A 23,509-nucleotide genomic window follows, 5' to 3' on the forward strand; every position below is an offset into this window, starting at 1 on the left:
TTTTCTCTAAACAATCCATTCACATCCTTTGGTCACTTTTCTATTGAATGTTGACGTTTTTCTTACTGATCTTTAAGAGGTTTTTTGAGTTGAGAAGGTTGGAAATTAGTCCTTTTTCATAAGTGTGGCAAGTTTTCCCCCAGCATATCCTTTCAGCATCTCAATTGTTTAATGCATCTTTCAAGATATAGAAGTTCTATAACCAAAGTTCAAACAATCAAACTTTGTGAGGTCCACAAAGAAATTCTACAAAGTCAGCATTCTTAACTTTTTCTTTTTTCTGGATTTTGTTTGTTGCCATGCTTAGGAAAGTTCTTCATAACCAAAAATCATTAAAATGTTATGGTTTCATTCTTTTTTTAAACCTTTGAATCTTTGATCTGCTTGCAATGTATTGTCAAAAACAGAACTGCCATAGACTGAATGTTTGTGTCCCAACCACCCCCACCCACACACACACAAAATTCATACACTGAAATCCTCAACTCCAATGTGATGGTATTAGGAGGTGGAGCCTTTGGGATGTGATTAGGCCATGAGCAAGGAACCTTTATGAATGGAATTAGTGTCCTTATAAAAGAGATTCCAGTGAGCTCCCTCACCCCTTCCTCAATGTGAGGACACAGTGAGAAGATGTAAACTATGAACCAGGAAGTAAGCTTTCACTAGACACTGAATCTACTGGTGACTTGATCTTGAACTTTCCAGCTTCCATAACTGTGAGAAATAAATCTGTGTTGTTTATAAGCCACCCAATCTGTGGTATTCTGTTACAGCAACTCAAAAGGACTAAAACAGGATACTGCATCCTTTTCTGTTGGAACTTCTCATTAAATCAGGCAATTGCTCCTACTCTTGCATCCTGCTTCCTTTCAAATATTCTTCCTTACCATCTCTAAAATTCACTTATTTTAAAATAGATTTGTTTTCATAAAAATGACACATGCTCACTATTTTTAAAAAGTAATGGAGAAAAGTACTAAAAATAAAAAAATCCCCATCACCCAGAAACTATCATTAATATTAAGCAAACATTATTCCAAACTCACTAGGTATATGTTCAAAGTAGGGGACATACATACCAAATAGAAAAAAGTTCTAAGACAATAGGTTACTATCATGTCACTTTAAAAATAAACAGTATTATCATTTTACTACATCAGAAGAAACAAAGTTACAAGGGCACAAATTAACTGACAAATGAGGATTTGTCAAGTTAGAGCAGTTACCAACTGTAACAACAACAAAAAGGACAAGAAAGAAAAACGAAAGAAAATGTCTTTACAAGACAAAGATTTTCACTTTAAGAGAGTAAAAGAAGCATGCCCTGGAAACTGCTCAATCTCAAATACTTTTTGCAAAAAAACAAAAAACAAACAAACCCTCTTTATGATAATCCTACAAAAGCAAACATAAAGTAAAAGAGACAAGATTGTGTTGCATGCAATTTTGTCACAAAAGCACGCTCTTACTTTTTAATCCAAGAATTAGCGAACAAGTGCAATAATAACCAAAATTTTGTACAAGACAAAGTATTTTCATAATTTTCATATTATGTTTCAAGTTATAGTCAAATAAAAACTTTCTCTACATTTGTTTTAATTTGGATCAGTGGATTCTCTTCAACTACAAAACAAGTAAGGTGAATTAAATGATCTACGTCTCTTTTCAGTCCTAAACATGCCTCAAAGAGTCTCAAGAGATCACGTCAAAGGTCACTTAGCCAAGTTTTCTGTCCAAATTAAGCATAAATAGATGCGGAACAGGGGAATATACTTTCCTTCTCTTATAGCACTCTCAAAAACAGTAGAAATTAAATTTCTAAATATCCCAGGCATTTAAAAAAAAATCCTTATGACTGCCATCCATCAGTGTGTTTCAAAACTATTTACATTTTCAGACTAACATCCCTCAGGGTATTCTGTCTTCTGCAAAAAGAGTACTTCCCTTTAACCAAACTTAGCTCACTCAAATTTGACACAGATTTTCCCTTTTAAAACAATCTAGGAGTGATGAACACACCTCCATATTCCCGTTACTAAGTCTATTCATGAATGAATATAAATTTCAAGCACAGTAGAGCATTTTCCATGTGCCAAGCCCTAAGCAACATTTTTAATCATATTCACTTCTCATCCATCTTCCTAATCAATAAGATCTGTCATATATAGTCAGAAAGTTCTTATTCTTCTGTTCTATTCTCCTGTTAACATGTCCATAATATACTCGTCAAGAGATGCAGAAACACCAGCACCGCACACAGCATTTCTAGGTAGCAGTGCCTCATTTCATAAAAGTTGAAATTTTACAGTACTATTTTTTTTTTTTTTTTTAAGATTTTTAAGTAATCTCGGGGCGCCTGGATGGCTCAGTCGGTTAAGTGTCTGACTTCGGCTCAAGTCATGATCTCATAGTTCTTGAGATCAACCCCAGAGTCCGGCTCTGTGCTGACAGCTCAGAGCCTGGAGCCTCCTTCAGATTCTCTGTCTCCCTCTCTATCTGCCCCTCCCCCTCTCGTGCTTGGTTTCTCTCTCTGTCTCTGTCTCTCTCAAAAAATAAACGAACCTTAAAAAAATATTCAAAAAATCTATTTGGGATGGATCATAAGTAAAAATGACACATCAACAAAAAGGAATGGAAATTGAAATGATCCAAGAGAAAGTGACAAAAAAAAAAGTATGCACAGATAACACTAGAATCTCTCCCTAATCAGAGAGAAACACATTAAGTTCAGGCCAGGATTAGTAAAAAGAACTCCGAATTGGATGTTAAGAGGTCTGAAGTCCAAGGGTAGACTTGCCCAAACTAGCTGAATAGGCTGGGTCAAGTCATTCGTTTTCTTCTGGATCTCAGTTTCCTAATCTTTAAAATAAAAAAGAGGGATCAGATGTTCTCCCTCTTCTAAAATTTTACAATTCTATGTGACTTAATATAAAAAGGAAAACTTGGAAACTGTCTACTTCATTACCAAAGGGCTGTCTTGTTGCTGCCCACCACTACTTTTCCTTGATATATTACTAATCAAAGAGAGGCTGATTCAATTTTCCAGATACTTCTCTAATACAAACTAGAAGGGACTAGAATCAAATTCAGTCAGACAACCACTTTCAAATGACCGTTTCTCAGATAGAAGGCTCATTACAAAATGCTTCATATCTCTGTTCTAACTCCACCAGCAATAGTGTATCATAACAAAAAAAAAAGAATATTACTAAACTAGTTTTTAAAACTTTAATAGACAGTTTTAACTACAGAAAAATGCAGAAACCAATGCTGACCTTAAGATTTACTGATTAGTCTTTTTTTTTTTTTTTTTAACATTTATTTTTGAGAGAGAGGAGAGAGCACGCACAAGCAGGACAGGGCTAGAAAGAGGGAGACAGTTCTGAAGCAGGTTCCACTCAGTTAATGCAGAGCCCGACAGTGGCCTGAACTCATGAACCATAAGATCGTGACCTGAGCCAAAATCAAGAGTTGGCTGCTCAACTGACTGAGCCACCCAGGTGTCCCTACTGATTAGTCTTTAATCTTTACTTAGTCTTTACTACGTTTTAATAATCTTTAAGCCAAATAAAACAGAATATTTGGAGTAAATGTAGCAACTAAACTGCCCAGGACTACAAAACTATATTCTATGTCTCAAAAAGAAAAAAAAAATATCAGAGCAAAACCATCTTTCCAAAGTATGATTTTACTGAGGTCTCTCATGCAAAGTATTCTTTTAATAGTCTAAAGCAAGTATTTTAGACCTCAAACCATTCACAGCATTTTAAGAAAAGGCACCAGAGATTCTGAGCTTTTCTCTTCAAAAATATTTGTAATCCTATGATACTTCCACATAATATCCATTTTAATTAAATGAAAAAACAAAATAAATAAAGTGAAAAACTTAGCAGCCCCAAGAAATTGATTACTGAAAAACAGCTTCAAGAAATTTTTTTTTATCTTACCTCTACACTAGGGCTAAGGCTGCTTGGCAGTGTTTCTGAAGTCACAGTAGTGCTTGGAAGGCTGGAAATTTCCCAAGTATTCACAGGCTGTATTGGTTCAGACTGCTTTGAACGATCTATACATTTTGGATTATCCAGTAAGGTCACTTCATAAAATTCTTGAATATCTAGGGGTAAAGAAAGGAAAAAAAAATTCAGAAGTATTTTGATTGTCTAATTAAACTATGCATTGCTAAAACAATATAACTCAAAACCAAAACTTTTACTCCAGATAAGTAAAATAAGTCCAATCTTCCAATGCACTTAAACAGGGAGCAGCGCCTGGGTGGCTCAGTCAGTTAAGCAGTTAAGCATCTGACTTCAGCTCACATCATTATCTCTTGGCTTTTGAGACCGAGCCCTGCATCACGCTCTCTTCTGTCAGCACAGAGCCTACTTTGGATCCTCTGTCCCCCTCTCTCTCTCTGCCCTTCTCTGCTTGCACTCTCTCTCTCAAAATAGATAAACTTACAACAACAAAAAAAGTGAATATTTTCTCATTTTATTATGTCACAGTCACATCAGAACTTGCAGGACATAGTGTAAAAGTTGCAGGCTCTTTACAATTCAAAGTCAATGCTGAGTTCAAATCTCTATTCCACCATAAATCAGCTACCTGTTTAGGCAAGTTACTTCACCTCTGATAACTTACTTATTATGAATTGTTATAAGGACTGAGTGTCATATATAGTGCACAATGGCACATAATAGGCTCCTAACCAACAGTAGCTAATATCATTACTGTGAATTTTGTCTTTTTTTTTCTTAAAAGTTTATTTGAGAGAAAGAAAGAGTCCATGCACACAAGCGTGTGCACACGAGTAGGGAAGGGACAGAAAGAATACTAAGTAGGCTCCACACTCCAACCTGAGCTCGACGTGGGGCTCAATCTCACAACTGTGAGCTCACAACCTGAGCCGAAATCAAGAGTTGGATGCTTAACCAACTGAGCCATTCAGGTTCCCCTGTTACAGTAAATTTTGGAAGACATGAGTCATTACTGATACTTTATCTTTGTACCATCAATATCTCCTCAATATAAACCCCTCACGTGGTTTTTCACACCAAAGTAAACAAAAAAAGTAAATAGTAAATTAAATACTGTACATTTTAGAATCAATCAGACATATGACAAACTCTTTAATTTTTTTTAATGTTTATTTATTTTTGAGAGACAGGGTGTGAGTAGGGGACGGGCAGAGAGAAAGAGACACAGAATCTGAAGCAGGCTCCAGTCTCTGAGATGTGAGCACAGAGCCCAACATGGGGCTTTAACTCAGGAACTGCGAGATCATGACCTGAGCCGAATGAAGTTGGACACCCAACCAACTGAGCCACCCAGGCGCCCCAGACATATGACAAAACTCTTTTAAAAACCCATACATTTACTTAAAGTAGCACAGGATAATTTAAAAGATCAAGCTACTTTGCTACCAGCTGGAATTATTATAAACTTAGTATATTAACAATGATTGATTATTCATGCCATTCAGAAGCTCTGAGTGTTAGTCATATGTTTAAGTTCACCACCATTATATTCTTTATTCACCTAATGGCATACTTTGAGTTGATTCTTTTTTTTAATGTTTATTTTTGAGAGAGAGAGAGAGCGAGAGCGAGCACGGGAGGGGCAGAGAGAAAGGGAGACACAGAAACCGAAGCAGGCTCCAGGCTCTGAGCCATCAGCACAGAGCCCTATGTGGGGCTTGAACTCACGAACAGTGAGATCATGACCTGAGCCGAAGTCAGATACTTAACCAACTGAGCTACTCGGGCAGCCCTGAGTTGATTTCTTAATGGGGAGAAAGTATCATTTAACAGCAAAGGTGGGGCATTATCCTGTACAGAATCATGTACAATTACTATAAATAACATTTAGACAGAATAACTTTTACTTATTTCTATGATGAAAAGATTAGTATCTCTTTTAAAAACCAATTTCTGAAGACAGTAGAGACAAAGTAATTCCCTTTTAATAAGGAGTAGCACTGTAGAACTTTCTAAGTAAAGAGCTAATAAAAACTAAGCTCAGCACAGTGAGGTAGTATCAACCTACTTCACAGGGTGTTAAGAATATTACTAGAGAAAATTCTATGTAAAAGCATTTTACAAACGAGTTACTATATAAAATTGCTCATATAGCCATCATGAAAAAATAATGAACTCAAATTCAGAACATCAGCTACAAAGTGTTCTTACCAAAAATTGTTTAACCTGAACCTAAATCAAGCCTTCAGAACCAACTTGAGTTCACAGGACATACAGTGGCTGGAGAGACAAGTTAAATGACACCAGAAAAGCAACGGGAAAAAAACAGATCTAGAAGGGAACATTTCATAAGACAACTGGCAGTTTCTTTAGGAAGTCAATGTCATGAAAAGGAAACTGTTTGAAAGCGAGAATTTTTTTTTTTTTTTTTTTTTTGGTAGAAAGGAAACAAAAAAGACGCAGCTATCAACTGCAATGTCTGAGGCTTGACTTGGGGTGGGGGGGGGGAGGAGGGAGGAGGGTATAAAAGACATTGTGACAATTAGGGAAATTTAAATAGGACTATTTTTCAGAAAATATTACAGATTTTTTTTGTAGAAGACATATATATGAGTATTATACATTTATGTAGATATTTCTATATATGTAAGAAATACATATTTTATATAAGTAGGAGATATATATCTATAGAACTATAAAGAGAGAGGGAGAGGTATCTCCTATTAAAAAAAAATATGCCAGAGCTCCTAATACAATTATGCCCAACAGCACTAAATGAGTGTTGAGTAACTGGATGATTACCAATCTCAAGAAAAGTAGCCCCCCCCCAAAAAAAGAAAAGTAGCCCATTATCACTATGTAAAATTATTATATTTTCCATTATTGTAAGTCAAGTATGAAATCTTAACTTTCTGTGACCTTTTATTCTACACTTAACAGAAATACTGTTGTGTTACCCTTCAATAACATCTCTGACAAATATCTAGATCAGTGCTGTCCAAAAGAACTTTCAAAACATTCTACATCTGCCACTATATGGTAGCCACTAGCTACATATGACTATTGAGCACTTAAAATGTGACTTGTGTAAATGAGGGACTGAATTTATAATTTCATTTATGTTTAATTAAATAACTACATGCAGCTAGTGATTATCATACAGGACAACAGAGATCTAGACTACTATAACTTTGAGTAGCATTTTACTATCTAGAAAGATCATAGAATAAAATGTTCCCTATGTGAATTTTCCAAAAGTTCACTCACATCCTGTCAATTAAAATGCCTCATCTATTAAAAAGTCCTTTCTAATTTGCTGTACCTGAGTTCTTACGGACTGGAAATCAAATATTCATATTATTTTAACTACATCAGGCTTAAGACAAAATAAGCTGAGTAAACACCCATTAGAATGGCTATTATCAATAAAACAGAAAATAGCAAGTATTGGTGAAGATGTAGAGAAATTAAACCCTTGTCCATTATTGGTAGAAATATAAAATGATGTAGCCATTGTGGAAAACCATACAGTGGTATCTCAAAATATTAAAACATAGAATCACCATTTGATCCAGCATTAGATCCTGGGCACATATGCAAAACAATTGAAACAGGTATTCATACATCACTGATTCGTCATCAGTGATGACAGCAGCATTATTCATAGCATCCAAAAGGTGAAAACAACCCATATGTTCATCAAGAGATAAATGATTACAAAACAGAACGTGGTATATACAAACAATGTAATATTATTCAATTTTTAAAAGGAATACAATTCTGATACATCCTACAACATGGATGGATGGATTTTGAAGACATTATGTTAAGTGAAATAAGCCAGACACAAGAAGACAAATATTGTATGACTCCACTTATATGAGGTAGCTGGAATAGTCAAATTCATAGAGACAGAAACAACAGTTGTTACTAGGGACTGGGGTAAGGAAGGAATGGGGAGTTATTGTTTTAATGGGTACAGAGTTTCAGTTTGGGATGATGAAAAGGTTCAGGAGATAGAGGGGTGATGGTCACAAAACAATGTGAATGTACTTAATGCCTTCAATTGTACACTTAAAAAATGGTAAATTTTGTTTTGTATATGTTATATTTTATCACAAAAAATTAAGCTGAGAGAGATTCTAGGAGAGCTTAAATGAGTCAAGTGCATGGAATTTCATATGTAAGTTTTACACTATTTAAATATCTTTGTTTCAGGGGCGCCTGGGTGGCGCAGTCGGTTAAGCGTCCGACTTCAGCCAGGTCACGATCTCGCGGTCCGTGAGTTCGAGCCCCGCGTCAGGCTCTGGGCTGATGGCTCAGAGCCTGGAGCCTGTTTCTGATTCTGTGTCTCCCTCTCTCTCTGCCCCTCCCCCGTTCATGCTCTGTCTCTCTCTGTCCCAAAAATAAATAAACGTTGAAAAAAAAAATATTTAAATATCTTTGTTTCATACTGAGGTCAGGAAAACTGATACTGCCAGACTGTTACCAGATTATTATCTATCCCCAGCTTACAAAGAGATTTGTTACCACACTTGGCAAACCAAAACCATATGCAAAAGTACTGAAATATTTCTGTTAACACATGTATAGTGTGGTGACATTTTTGGTATGACAGTTTGTCAGTTATTATCACTTTCCTTTAAAATATATAAATATATATACACACACATCTTTAATTTTGACCCATATCCCATCTTGACTAACATTCCACACATTTTATTTCATTTGTCCACCACACTTCCTCATCTTGAAGGTATCTCAAGACTATAAAGATCAGCAACAAAGTAACACTTCTTCAGAAAATGTTTATCTATTACAATTTGTTCAGTTGTATCAATAAAGATTTTTCAAAGGTATGCCTGATCAAAAAGGGCACTCTGGAAAAACTGGACACAGGCTGAGCTTTTCTTATTAAGTCCAAAGTACTTATTATTTCCCATGCTATCAGCAGTCCCTGTTCTTTATAAGCTACATTTTATGTCAGAAAATAATTATAACACTTATCATAACTATAAAGATTTAGCAAAGAAAAAGATTATCACTGTGACAAGAAAAATATTTTTACAATAACATTCTAAGACTCAAAACATTACTTTCTACTTTTTCTTTAGATGTTTCTAACCTGGGGAGTATAACACTGAGTTCCACAAGATATCTAGCCTAAAGTAAAGCAGAAGTTACTACTATAAGTAGAAGTCAAATGTAACAAATTCTAGTATAATCCCAATCTTTCCTACTTCTTGAAAATGTTTAAAATCTGACATTCCAAGTTATTCTCAAAAAACCAACTTCATGAAAATAAATAAAGGCATTCAATCAATGAATACTAATGGAGTGAATATGTTTTAGGAGAGAAAAGAATTGAAAGATGAGGTATAATAATGTCTTTGAGAGATGGAGAAAACTGAGGAAAAATATGTAACACTTAAAAATCATATAACACCATCTTAAAACAGGTAGATTTAAGAAAGTAAATCTCTACGGGCGCCAGGATGGCTCAGATGGTTAAGCAGCCGACTTTGGCTCAGGTCATGATCTCATGGTTCGTGAGTCTGAGCCCCACATCAGGCTCTGTGCTGAGAGCTCAGAGCCTGGAGCCTGCTTCGGATTCTGTGTGTGTGTCTCTCTCTCTGCCCCTCCCCCACTTGTTCTCTGTCTCTCAAAAGAAATGAATAAACATTAAAAATTTTTTTAAATAGGTAGATTTCTATAAAAATGTGATGGCTATATTAAAGGTGCTACAAAATCTTACACACATTTATTTTAAATTTCTATTACTACCCATGTTTTTGAAAATTAAATTAACCAGCTTTTTGACAATGAAAAATTCTTTTTCAATTCTGGTTCGTATAAATCATTTATATGTTCCCATGCCAATAATATTCAATGCCAATAATCAGGGCTACGCATAATTATATCAAAATATACAGACTATGAAAACATGTAATCACAGCAAAATAATGCTTCAGTAGTCCCATCTCAATACTATTTAATGAGAAATTGCCAAATTTACTATCACATGTAAAATGACAGAGTCCTTCGATAAACCTATGCAAACAATTCACTTGAGTCAACTCTAATCTTCAATCTTTCGTATGAAAGTATATAGAAAATGGGAGAATACAGTAGTCAAAATGATTGCCATTTAACAAATAAGAGTAATTCCATACTCATCTGAAAATCCATATAGCTCACCCAGATGTACACCAGACACATAATTAAAATGACTAATTACATTTTTATTTACTACCCTGAAAAAATTTATTTCCTTTTAAAAATAATGATGCACTAAAGCAAGCAAGAACACAAAAAAATGCAGGAATACTAAAACATACATTAGAGAAAACTACCCTTGAGTCATTTCACAATTAGAAACATTAATTTTGTTGAGCCTACTGGATCAGTCATAACACAGTCTATTTCTATTTGCCATTTATAGTCTATCAAGTGCCTTCTGTTTTGAACTAAACTGGGTCCCCACAAGTGCAGTTCCTGAACAAAGATCTAAATTACAAGGTAACAAAGCTAAAAACTTACCATATATAAATTAGAAATATAGAAACAATTGAACAATCGAAAATTTCAAGAGAATTAAAAATTCTAAATTAAACTTGGGCACATACAACTAGTCCAACAGAACAGAGAAGAATCATTTCTATCACCAAAAAATATATATTTCCAGGAAGTCTCTAAGATCACAGATTTCAGAACTCTCTAAATTTAAGTAAAACATTTTCATTTGTCTTTGTTACTTTCTTGCAGAATTCAAAGTTTGCAAAACAGGAATAAGGAAAAGTACAAAATTCCAGAAACACCCACAAAGGAGTGTGAGGAAAATGTTCTCTAGCTTTTAGTTACCACTTTTATCATCCCAAACAGAAATACTTACAAACTCTCAAACTAAAGAAACAAAGATCAGAGTAGGAAGTCTAAGTAGTCAAGAACCTGTAATAATTTAACATCGCATTGGCAACATCTCTAATCTATGAAAATACCTTATTTCATGGAAAAAATATTTTTAAAAAGACCTTAACAGATACCTCTGCAAAGCAAATATACAGATTTCAAATAAGCATATGAAAAGATGGTCCACATATGTCATCAGGGAAATGAACATTAAAATACCAATGAGATACCACCATACACCCATTAGAATGGCCAAAATAGAGAACACTGACAATACCAAATGCTAACAAGGATATGGGACAATAAGAACTCTCAGTCATTGCTGGTGGGAATGCAAAATGATACAGCCACTTTGGAAAACAGTTTGGTGGTTTCCTACAAAACTAAACATAATCCTACTATACAATCCAGCAATCATGGTCCTTGGTATTTACCCAAATGAGATGAAAATTTATGTCCATACAAAAACCTGCACACAGATGTTTATAATAGCTTTATTCACAATTGCCAAAACTTAGAAGCAACCAAGATATCATTCAATAGGTGAAAACATAAACAGAATACATCCAATGGAATATTATTCAGCACTTAAAAACCAAAAAAGTTATCAACCCATAAAAAGATGTAGAGGAACCTTAAATATATGCTGTGTGATTCCAACCATACAACATTCTTGAAAAGGCAGAACTAATGAAGACAGTAAAAAGATCAGTGATTGCCAGGGTTGCAAGTGGGAAAGAGATGAATAAGCAGAGTACACAGAATTGTTAGGGCAGTAAACTATACTGTTCGATATTATAATGGTGAATACATCTCATTATACATTTGTCCCAACTACAGAATGTACAATACCAAGAATGAACACTAAGGTAAACTATGGACGTTGGGGGATAATGATGTGCCCATTTTAAGTCTGTTAATTGTAATAAATGTGCCATTCTGGTAGGGCATGTTGATAATGAGGAAAGCTATATATCTGTGGACGCACAGGAGGTATACAAGTAATCTCTGTACATTCCTCTCAATTTTGCTGTGAACTCTAATAAAACTGGTCTAAAAAATAGTCTTTAAAAAATAAAAGAAAATATGAGCTACCATGCCATGAAAAGACATTGAGAAAACTTAAATGCATATTGCTAAGGGAAAGAAGCCAAACTGAAAAGTCTACATACTTATGATTCCACCTATATGACATTCTGGAAAAGGCAAAAAACTATGGAGATAGTAAAAAGAGCAGCAGTTGCCAGGGACTTAAAGGGAGGAAGAAGGGATGAACATGTATAGCACAAGAGATTTTCAGGGTAGTGAAACTATTCTGTATGATACTGTAATAGTGGATGCATGTGTCAGAACAACAAATATGTATGTCAAGTTTACCAACGTATAACACAAAGAGTGAACCCCAATGTAAACTATGGACTATAGTAACACTGGCTTACCAACTATAACACTAATGCAAGATGTTAATGAAAGGAAATGGAAGGAAGAGTGGTAATGAGGATATAGGAACTGTACTTTTCACTCAATTTTCCTGTAAAACCTAAAACTGCTAAAAAAAATTAAAGTCTAATAATTTTTAAAAATGTACAAAGAAGTATAAAAATAACATTTATATTTTAAAAAACAATCTCACTCTATTTCAAAATAATTTCCAAACGTATTAAAGATTTAAATGTGATGCTACGGGAACGTGTGGGTGGCTCAGTCAGTTAAGCGTGTGACTTCAGCTCAGGTCATTACCTCACAGTTGGTGAGCTTGAGCCCCACGTCAGGCTGTGTGCTGACAGCTCGGAGCCTGGAGTGTGCTTAGGATTCTGTGTCTCCCTCTCTCTTTCTGCCCCTCCCCAGCTGTGTTCTCTCTCTCAATAATAAATAAACTTTAAAAATTTATTTTAAAAAATTTGTTTACAATTTTTTTAATGTTTATTTATTTTTGAAGGAGAGAAATACAGAGCATGAGCGGGGGAGGGGCAGAGCCATGAGATCATTACCTAAGCCAAAGTCAGACACTTAACTGACTGAGCCACCCAGGTGCCCCAAACTAATTCTGTTTAAAAAATAGAGACGGTATTAAAGACTCTGAATACAGGAAACATTTTTATAATCTTGGGAATAGGGAAGCTTTTCTAAGCATGATACCAAGGGCAGAAAGCACAAAGAATATTGATAAATCTAAATACAGGTTTTCTTAAAAATCAAAGTTTAAAAACAAATGACAAACAAGGAATGCTATTTGAAACTTACATGGCAGACAAAGTTGATATTCCTAATGTAGATGCTACACCTAACGATTTTATGCTTCTAAGAGAAAAGGGGGGGAAAAGGTGGTAGGAGAGGCAGATGACGTGAACAAATAATTCACAAAAGAAATTAAAATAAATGATGTAAGAAAATTCTTACATTGGGAGTACCTGGTAGCTAAGTCGTTTGAGCATTCAACTTCGGCTCAGGCCATGATCTCACGGTTCATGAATTCTAGCCCCACGTCAGGCTCCTGCTGTCAGTGCAGAGCCTGCTTCAGATCCTCTGTCCCCCTCTCTCTCTACCCCTCCCCTGCTTGGTCTCACATGCTCTCTCTCAAAAATAAACATTAAAAAAAAATTCACACATCACTGAAAATTCTTATATCGTTGGTTATTTCTTTAACCAAACAAATCTATAATAAAATATCAAAATGACTAAAAGTATATTCCGCCTATCAGAGTAGAAAATATTAAAAAGATGGATAATACCTGTATTGTTTAAGATATAGTGAATTAGTTGTTATTCCACATACTACCTAAAAAATTAAATTGAATATAACCGTTTTAAAACATCAAAAGCCTTTTTAAAATGCAAATCCCTTTTACCAAGCAATTCATTTCTAGGAATTTACCCAAAGGATATAATAAATGATGTAGAACTAAGAGACATATACAAATACAATGTTGTTTGTAATACAGAAAAGTTATATACTTAAGTGCTCCTAGGAACTCATTAATAAAACTATAGTAAATCTACACAATGTAAACAAAGTAATTAAAGACCATACAAACCTACTGATATGGAAAGATATCCAATGAGAAATTTTGAGATGAAAAGTTAATATGTATATACACACTACATACACTTAAGCAAATCTAACTTCAGCACCTCCCTTCACCAAAAAGGACAATTCTACCTATTAGTCCACCCAATAAGTCATTGCACATAAAAAGTGAGAAGGGAGAAGACTGTTCCCTCAGGTAGTCTCCGTTTTCATATGCCTCTAATAATGTAAACATCTCTATATCTCACTGCACTCAGTCTGATTCTATAATTATGTGCTTTTGTACAAGAGATCACTCAAACACAAGCCAACTACTATGCCTGTTGCCTGACTGAAGAAACAATGATTTCTTTCCACTAGAGAAAAAAACTACTATATTGCAGTTAATGAGAGACAGTGTTAAATTCCGGAAGGATTTTCACGGGTAATTTTAATCTGATGCAATTTTTCACTTTACACAGAGATTATAAATCTCCATTCGCATCGTAGGAAACAACTGTTTTAGTGGTGTAGAGAGTTTGTTTTGCAAAATCAAATTATGTATAAATACATAAAGAATAACATTCTAGAAGGATATTCACCCTATGGAAGGAGGTTACCTTTGGTGTGAGATTTTTCTTGACAACATTTTATATAAAATACAATTAGGTGATCTTAAATGCTTTACATGGAATATGCATTATTTTTTATAATAAATTCCATTTTGGAGAGTTAGGCAACTAGAAAGCTGAAAACATTGCAATATAACCCAGCCATTTCAGAGGGAAAAAATTCTATCAGTTAATTGATTAAAAGCAAGTACAACGTTTTCACAAACTAAAATATGCAATAGTCAAGTCTACTCGAGAATACTCTGCTTCTTCTAAACCTATGTACATTAAAACCATTTTGATCCCCAAAAAGAATATCCTATAAAACTTTAAACTATGTATTACAATTTGTGTTTTGCACATTAGAAACAGGAAAATGTCAAGCCAATGTCCAAAAATAAGTTATTTCAATATTTTATTTTAAGTACCATTTGACTAACAGTCATAGGGTATTTTCACACACATATTCCTTAAAATGAGGTAAGTATCAAAAGGAACCAGAACTTCTCAGAGAAATGGCTGATTCCAAGGCTGGGCAAGATACCTACAAGATGAATCTGGAATACCTTGTTAGGCCAAAAAAATGAGAAAGTACTCAAAATAATAGGGGCATGTGATAAGGACATAAAAGCAAGCTTGAGAGAGTTCTCACCAAATGAATCAGAAACAATCTGAGCACCAAAATCATTAAGGATGATAATAAATATCAACGATTAAAAGAAAAATGATACAGGGGCGCCTGGATGGCTCAGTCGGTTAAGCGTCTGACTTTGGCTCAGGTCATGATCTCAGGGTTCATGAGTTCGAGCCCCACATTGGGCTCTGTGCTGACAGCCCAGAACCTGGAGCCTGCTTTGGATTCTGTGTCTCCCTCTTTCTCTGCCCCTCCCCCACTCACACTGTCTCTCAAAAATAAATAAACACTAAAACAATTTTTTTAAATGATACATATATAGATAGATAAATGGGAGAGGAGGGTTCTTACAGTAAAATGCCAAGCATTAATTGGAAAACGTAGAAGAGTGCCACTGTTATAAAACTTCCATTTTTCAATTGTCATTTTCAACATAGTAAAAGGTTCAGGCAAGCATCATCAATGGATACTAAGTCTAGGTGGAAATTTTGCTAAAAAACAAGACATACACATGGTGTTGAAGTGTCACCCCCACATACTGCTTATAAACAAGGAAAAAACACTAACTATGGAGTAGAGAAATGAAACCCCTTAATTGGCTAATCAAAATTAACAACATCGATGAAGGAAAGATATCTTGTACCTCTGAATGTACAGAACCCTAGGGAATACATAACCTGAATCTAATCACAAGCAAACACCAGAGAAACCCAAAATTAGAAAACTTATATAAAAAAATAAAAGAAATGGGGAACTGTATCCTTCAAAAATGCCAATGTCATTAAAGACCAAGCTATGGAAACGTGCCCAGACCAAAGAGATATGACAAATGAAATACCTGGTCCTAGACTTGATAGTATACTGGAAAAATAATTTAGAAAAGAAAAAATTTAGTGGGAAAAACTTGACCCTACATAGATGAAACTGCTTAGACCAGAAGAAATATTTACAGATGCTTTTACAGCCCTGTGATTACAAGGTTCTGAAGAGAATTCAATCAGATTCAACATAATCAAAGCACTGCTTCAGAGCAGTCATAGGCAAAACTATTAGCATATAAATAATAATCCAATTCAATCAAAATCATCAACTGAAAAATTAATAAAAATTTCCTCCAATTCTATAAAGTTTTAGCCAATAAAATGATCCACAGCCTGTAATAAATGTTTTCCTTTCTCAAACTTAGCTTGCAAAGTCACACAAATGAAGTTAGTAACAAACTAAAATACAGTATCCCTGGGACCAGTAAGAAACAAAAAATCTAAGAAATTTTGACATTTTACCATCATAGCTAGAAGTTCACAAACCTTGATTACTAAATACACTTTCCAAAATGTGTAAACTCCGTAATTATAAACATCATTCCATCATAAATATTCTCCTTCAAAGTAAAAACTTAAAAATAAAACCACTGAACCTACAGACCAACATCTATGTTTACCACGCTTGTTGTTAGTGTTCTTTCTCACATTAAAATATTCAACTTAAGATAACATCCTAATAACTGAAAGTGAGGAGCAGCTCTGGATTCAGATGGAGTTCAGATTCTGGCTCCACAATTTAGTATCTGAAGGTCCTTGAACAAGATCTGTAATCTCTCAGTGCCTACTTTTCTAATCTATAAAATGATATAAAATGACACAATCACCTCATAGATGAATATACGCTTCATAGGATTATAACAAATGAGACACTTGCATCACACACAGAAAGTACTCGATGAAATGTCAGCTATTATTACTTTTTACATATACTTAAAAAAGAGTCATAATCTCATACCCATTAGGATGGCTACTATCAAAAAAACTGAAAATAACAAGTGTTGGCAAGAATATGGAGAAACTGGGACCCTTGTGCACTGTCGGTGGGACTGCAAAATAATGCAACTGCTATGGAAGGCAGTATGATATCCTCAAAAAATTAAAAATATAAATACCATATGGTCCTATAATCCAATTTCTGGGTATCCCAAAAATTGAAAGCAGTTTTTCAAAGAGATATTTGCACACCCATGTTCAAAGCAGCACTATTCACAATAGCCAAGAGATGAAAACACCCTAAACGCCCATCAATGGATGAATGGATAAACAAAACATGGTATATACATACAGTAAAAAAATTCAGCCTTAGGTAGAAAGGATATTCTGTCACATGCTATCACGTGGAGGAACTCTGAGAACATTAAGCGAAATAAGTTAGACACAAAAAGACAAGTACTATATATATGAGTTATTTTCAGTAGTCAAAATCAGAGACAGAAACTCCAATCGTAGTTACCAGAGGCTGAGGGCAGAAGGAAAAGGAGAGTGTTGTAGAGTTCTGCTTTTGAAAGAGGAATAAGTTCTGAACTGTTTTTGCACCAATGTACTTAACAATACTGAACTATACATTTAAAAGTGTTTAAGAGGTGCCTGAGTGGCTCAGTCAGTTAAGCATCTGACTTTGGCTCAGGTCATGATCTCACGGTTCATGGGTTCGAGCCCTGCATCAGGCTCTGTGCTGACAGCTCAGTCCTGGAGCCTGCTTCGGATTCTGTGTCTCCCTCTCTGCCCCTCCCCTGCTCATGCTGTCTCTGTCTCAAAAATAAATATACACTAAAAAAATTGTTTAAAAAAAAAAGTGGTTAAGATGATGCACGTTTTTTTCATTTAAAAAAAAGGAGTCATACTTTTTGAAAGCCAGTACCTACAAATTCCAATGTTCTTTACCATGTTTATAAGGCCTACTGAAACTCAGTTAAAAGAACAGCAACAAATAAAGTAGAAGTCAAAAAATCTCATAAATGGACAGTATTATTTATTACATGATCCATCTTCATTTTGACAAATCTCATAACTAAAATAAAACACTGCATTAAAATAAGCTTGCTATTTATTGCAGACAAACTATACAAATCCCATGACCCAACTTACTCAAGTCTCTAAAGTCAGCCTGATCTTGAGCTCAGGTTCTCTTCCTGTGCTCAAGAAAAGCAGAATTGTTTGATCCCATAAGTAACGCCGGGGGGGGGGGGGGGGGGGGGGGGGGGGGGCTGGGCTAGACTAATATGAAATCTTTGAGGATTACAAAGATCATCTCAGACCCCAGATAAACCTAAGAATCATAAATAACCTCAAATCATGCTGGACCTGAACACCTGGGATCTCACCTGGAATCAAACAACACCCAGTCTACTTATTTATAAATTTTTCAAATGTAAGTGCAGAAAATGAGAATACAAAATCAAATATATTACGTTTTCAAATTGTACTCACCTAAATTAAGGATTAAAATTAGGCAGACTTTGTCTCCCATTTACACAAAGATAATCACCAGGTATTTGGAGAATAAATTTTAAAGAAATGTATAGCTCACAAACTTTTTTTTTTTTAGATATAACTTTAAATATTCAGCTTTAAAGAAGCAACTTATCACCTGAAACTCAAAAGTTAATAAAAACTCTGCTGTGTTCAGTAGTTTTTAAACCTTCAAAGATACTAGCAAACATCAGAGCTAGGACAGTGATTGCCATATTTCATTGAAATGAGGACATCAGTTCTAAGATGTACCATTCTATCATGTGCCACTAAGAATGTAAAATCATTTCCAACACACATCAGTCATAAAATGTATCCCAAATTCAAAGATATTAAAATATTTAAAAATTGTTATCTCAGAACAGATATAATGCAATATACACATACTTGTTCCTCTGAATAACCTCAGAGTACCAGAAACCTAATCTATATAAGGTATCAACTACAGAAGGAAGAAGAAAATAAATCAACATTTCTATAGCATCAAAACCCCAGCACCCCACACAACCTTCTTTAAAATGCATGAGAACAGTCAATGCAAACTACCAGTTCAAAGAATCAATAAATAAATAATTATGCAGACAACAAGTACAAAGAAGTAACTACATAATTCACTATGACCTAAGGAGATGATTTCCAAACTCAAGCAGTCAAGAACCTTTGAAACAACTCAGATTGTCAAGACCCATGTCTCCTTTAATCCAACGGTCCACAGATACTACCTCAGAAAAAAGAGCGCTGCCTACTAAAGGAAAAAAGTTAATCCAAGATTTTTCAGCACCTACTATGAACACAATACTCTAGTGTAGCTCAGGGCGATTTACAGGTTTAAAGTACGCTAATGTGCTGTTTCAAGAACAATGGTACCGGTGCAAAGCAAAAGGAAAGTCTTACTAACCTAACCATTTTCAGACTGAAAAAAGTAACAAAGGTTAATAAATTAACCCAATTTCAGCAAACACAAAAGAATGCATTTATTTAGGCAGTGTCAACAATTAATTCAATTACAGTATGCAAACACATAAAGATCTCTACTAAATTCACTCGTTTCAAAATTCCTAAAATCGATTACTTTTCTTACACCGAAATTCGGTATCATATCCTATTAAACATTAAAATACAAGCAAATCTAAATATAAGGTAAATTCACAACCAATGAAATTATACAGAACAAAGAAGATCACCAAATACAAACTTGTCCGAAAGCTAATTCTATTAGAATTCAATCACGTGTAAGAACAGATAAACACTCAAAACAGGCAAGGCAGAATACATTTTAAAAATCCCTCCAAACACAGCAAATCTACCTCCAATCTACAGAGAAATCTAAGAAGCATAGATTCTATTTACTTCACTGACCATTTAATTTTCTTAAAGTTGCAGACTCCACAAAGAGAGGGACTACACCTATCTGTCTATAGGTAAATGAGGACATAGAAGTCATACTTTTTTCTAAACATTGACTCTACTAAATAAAACATTCCTAAGTTTAAGGTTGATTTAGAAAACCAAATGACTAAAAATGTTTCCCTTCCTTTTTTGTTGTTTTTTCAGAGGAATCTAATTCGATCATCCATTTGGACCTTAAATGTCAGAGCTTAGAAACTGAAATGTAAAAATGTCGAGGAGTTTAAACAAAAAAGACAGAATGTTGGTAATTTTTGAAAATAGGTTCATTATATTGTTAATTATGTAATAGTTAATTATACTGTTCTATTCTTGCGTATGGTTTTTAAAGTCTATGATAATGGCGCACCTCGGTGGCTTGGTCGGTTAAGTGTCCGACTTCAATTCAGGTCATGATCTCACAGTTCGTGGATTCGAGCCCCACGTAGGGCTCTGTGCTGACAGCTCAGAACCTGGAGCCTGCTTCTGATTCTGTGTCTCTGTGTCTCTCTCTGCTCCCCCCTCCCACACTCTGTCTCACTTTCTCAAAAATAAACATTAAAAAATTTAAACAAATAGATACTATGATAACGTTAGATATTTTAAAACTATTCAGGTGTACTGAGTGGTCTTCCTTAAAATCTTTAATTTTACAACAAACTTAATACAGAGTATCAATTTAGCAGTAAGGTTTTTTGACAGGATACACTAACTTAAAGGTAATCCACAAACACATCAAAAGTTACTCTATCAATAGATGTTAGGTCATACCAACTTGAAAGTTACTAAGGAAACAAACGTAATGCAATGAAGTACATATCTAATTTATATAGTCAATGATTAATTTAAAAACCTTTCATCTTAGAATTGGAAGGAACAAATTTTCTAGTTCAGTGGTTAACACTTTCCAGGTACCTAGAGGCCACAGACAAATCATCTTGTTTCATAAATTGGGAATTGTGTACAAAATATAAGACTTTGTTTTAAAAAAGAATCTAGCTACTTTAAAAATCAGGAGGGAGGGAGGGCGAAAAACCACTGTTCTAATGAACTCACATTCTACAGCTAATATAGCGACCTATAAAAGGCTAAATAACTTATATAATACCATTCAATTAATAGCAGTGTAAAGAAGAGAATTTAGGACTCTTGACTATTTGTCCAGTTCTTTATTAGACCAATGCACAGCCTTAAATTTAAGTTAGTTATGAATATTGTTTTAATGTTCTTGTCGATAAAATATTAGACAAAATAGCAAAATCACCTCTAAGATAATTTTCCAGATCTAAAATTCTGACTCCATGAATGCCAAGTTTTAACAGAGGTCCGTATTAAGGAGATGTATGTCCTCAAACATAGGAGAACTCTTCAAACATTTTGAGGGACTCCAGAGAAACAGAAGTCAAATATAGAAACAAGCTAACAATTAAGTTATTCACTCTTGTCTTTTTGGGTCCTGAAACATTCTTGCAACTTCTCCATCTTTTATTAATGCTAGGATATTACACACTGTCGCCAAAGACCACTGAAATGATCATAATGAAAGTTTTTTCAGTTATCAGGTATTTTTTGAAAGGATATTGGCCTATCAGACATACAACTCACTGGATGTTCAAGTTACTGAATTCCTTACAGAGAACCGAGTAAATCACTCTGTTAAGTTTAAAATAAATGAATTCAGAGGAGCATTAAGTCTAGTTGACACATAATGGTCACAAATAAAGTTTTAATTCCCACCTATTAAAGCCTGAAAGAGGTTGCTCTGAAATATGTTAATAACCCGTTCTATGGAACTTCTGAGCTGTCGGTCTTCAGTTTGGCTTAGTTTTGAACGATATTCTTCCAAAAGGTGCAATGCTCTCTGGGTGTCTGAGAAGAAAAGCAGAGTCTGATTAAAATTACACATATACAAGTATTACACACTATTTATGCAAATAATCTGTGAGACATCTAAACACTTCCCCAAATCCTCTAGGTCAATCAATGCTACTATGTTCACAAACACACACACACATTCCCTGAAATAATCAAAACATTTTAAACATATGTCACAGAGAAAGGAGGAAGGTGAGCAGTTTGTAATAAATGTGGGCTAGCAGTCTACCACAATAATCTACCACAATAAAACACTGATCAAATATTAGTTAACATGGCTTCAAGTGATCTGATAAGCAAAAGCAATTACCTATCTATAATTTGTCATGATAATCCAAATCTTAAATGTTTCAAAACACTAGTTCTTAGCCAGGATCCCACGTTTATTCACAAATCAGTGTTTAGTAAGAATGATAAAGTAAAATACTAAAACACCAATTCAGAGTTTTTGAAAAGACATTTCAGAGAAAACAAAATTAACTGCCTCTCTAGTCACTAAAGAGATGTCAAAAAAGAAAGTTTGAAAAATATTTAGGTGGTTCTCCCTTCTAAGGATATGAGGCTTAGATTCCCTAAGTACTAAGGCTAGGACGATGCTGTCTCATCGGAGCTGAACATTTTTAAAGCACAGCAATCACAAAACATACACACAGAAAAGCAAGTGACACTCGCAGGAGAGTTCTGAAATAAATTCTCACCTTGCTTCCGGACCGGCATTTTTCTCCAGTATCAGGAAGAGGGCACACACCTTTGAAAACATAAAACAGAACGGAGACAACTAAAGCAAAGAACAGAGTCGTAGTTAAACTAGCATTTCCCCCGAATCTCAAGTCGAAAAACTCCCAGCCCTGTATGAAAAGGCCACCTGGCGAAGTTTTCCCAAGTGAAAGAAAAAGCCTCAAAACCCAGCAGTGTCAGTCAATCTAGAAAGCTTTTACCTAAGGGTGGGTACCCCGGCAAATTAAGAGCAGACAGAGAAGCCTGCTTCCAAATTCTCCTCGAAAGCTGCTCCCTCTCCAAAGGGTACTAAACGCCTAAACGTGAGGCCACCCCTCCCCCGGCCTAAGTATGCATATTCCCCACCTGCTACTGGAGGGTGCAGAGGCGCTCCGACCCTTGGCCCCTAAGCCTGCAGCGACAGTAAGAGCGCTCCGACGCGGGACCAGCTGGGCTGATCACCCCACTCTGCTCTGGCCCCCTCCTCTCGCTTGCCTTTCTCCTGGCTCGCTTCCTCCGGGCTACTCCAGCGGGGGCCGGACAGGGCTGCGGCCGCTCTCCGCGACGCCCTCACGCCCCACATGCACACCTCGGCGGGCCCCCACACCTGCGGCGCCACCACAAAGTTCCTGCAAGCCGCGAGCGCTAGGAGCTGGGGTGCGCTCCGGCCTGAGTCGGGGCGGCTCCCCCGCCCTTCCCCGCTCCACGTCCCCCCGCCCCGCCCGGGGCTCGAGGAGCTGAGCTGAGGGGGGTGAGGGAACGGGGGAGGAGCTCCCCTCGGCGGCCGCACCCCCACCGCCCCTTCTTCCTCTTCCTCCGCCGCCGCCGCGGCCGCCTCGGTCGCCGCGGCCCGCTAGCCCGCTCGCCCTCTCCCTTCCTAGCCGCCCCACCCCCGGAACCTCGCCTCCTTCCGCGCCCCCAACCGCTCTCCCCCCAAACTTTCCGCCAAGATGGCGGCCCCGGAGCTGGACTGCCGCGCCCCCACGTGACCGCTTTCCCGGCGCTCTCAGCCAATGGGAAGTGAGGAGGCGGCTGGCGCCGAGCCCCGGGCTCTCAGCGCTGCTACCTTTGGGTTGGTAGGGGGAGGAGGGCCAGGA

At 36.0% G+C, this 23,509-nt stretch overlaps 1 protein-coding gene across 25 annotated transcripts in view; it reads right to left on the reverse strand.

The window, feature by feature from the left end:
- DLG1 (discs large MAGUK scaffold protein 1) overlaps positions 1-23,509 on the reverse strand; it is a 276,519-nt gene that overhangs the window by 252,669 nt on the left and 341 nt on the right. For 19 of the 25 annotated variants that reach the window (XM_045502516.1, XM_045502514.1, XM_045502512.1 and 16 more), the window contains exons 1-4: positions 22,779-23,374; positions 22,394-22,443; positions 21,558-21,689; positions 3,951-4,117 (exon numbers count right to left, since the gene is read on the reverse strand). In XM_045502516.1, coding sequence (XP_045358472.1) covers positions 3,951-4,117; positions 21,558-21,689; positions 22,394-22,412 — 318 coding nt within the window. In that variant the 5' untranslated portion in view covers positions 22,413-22,443; positions 22,779-23,374. Of the gene's footprint in view, positions 1-3,950; positions 4,118-21,557; positions 21,690-22,393; positions 22,444-22,778; positions 23,377-23,509 lie in introns of those variants that run through there. The other 6 variants (XM_045502494.1, XM_045502504.1, XM_045502493.1 and 3 more) reach the window with 3 other exon arrangements.

This window comes from Leopardus geoffroyi, chromosome C2 (assembly GCF_018350155.1).
Source record: "Leopardus geoffroyi isolate Oge1 chromosome C2, O.geoffroyi_Oge1_pat1.0, whole genome shotgun sequence".
Classification (NCBI taxonomy): Eukaryota; Metazoa; Chordata; class Mammalia; order Carnivora; family Felidae; genus Leopardus; species Leopardus geoffroyi.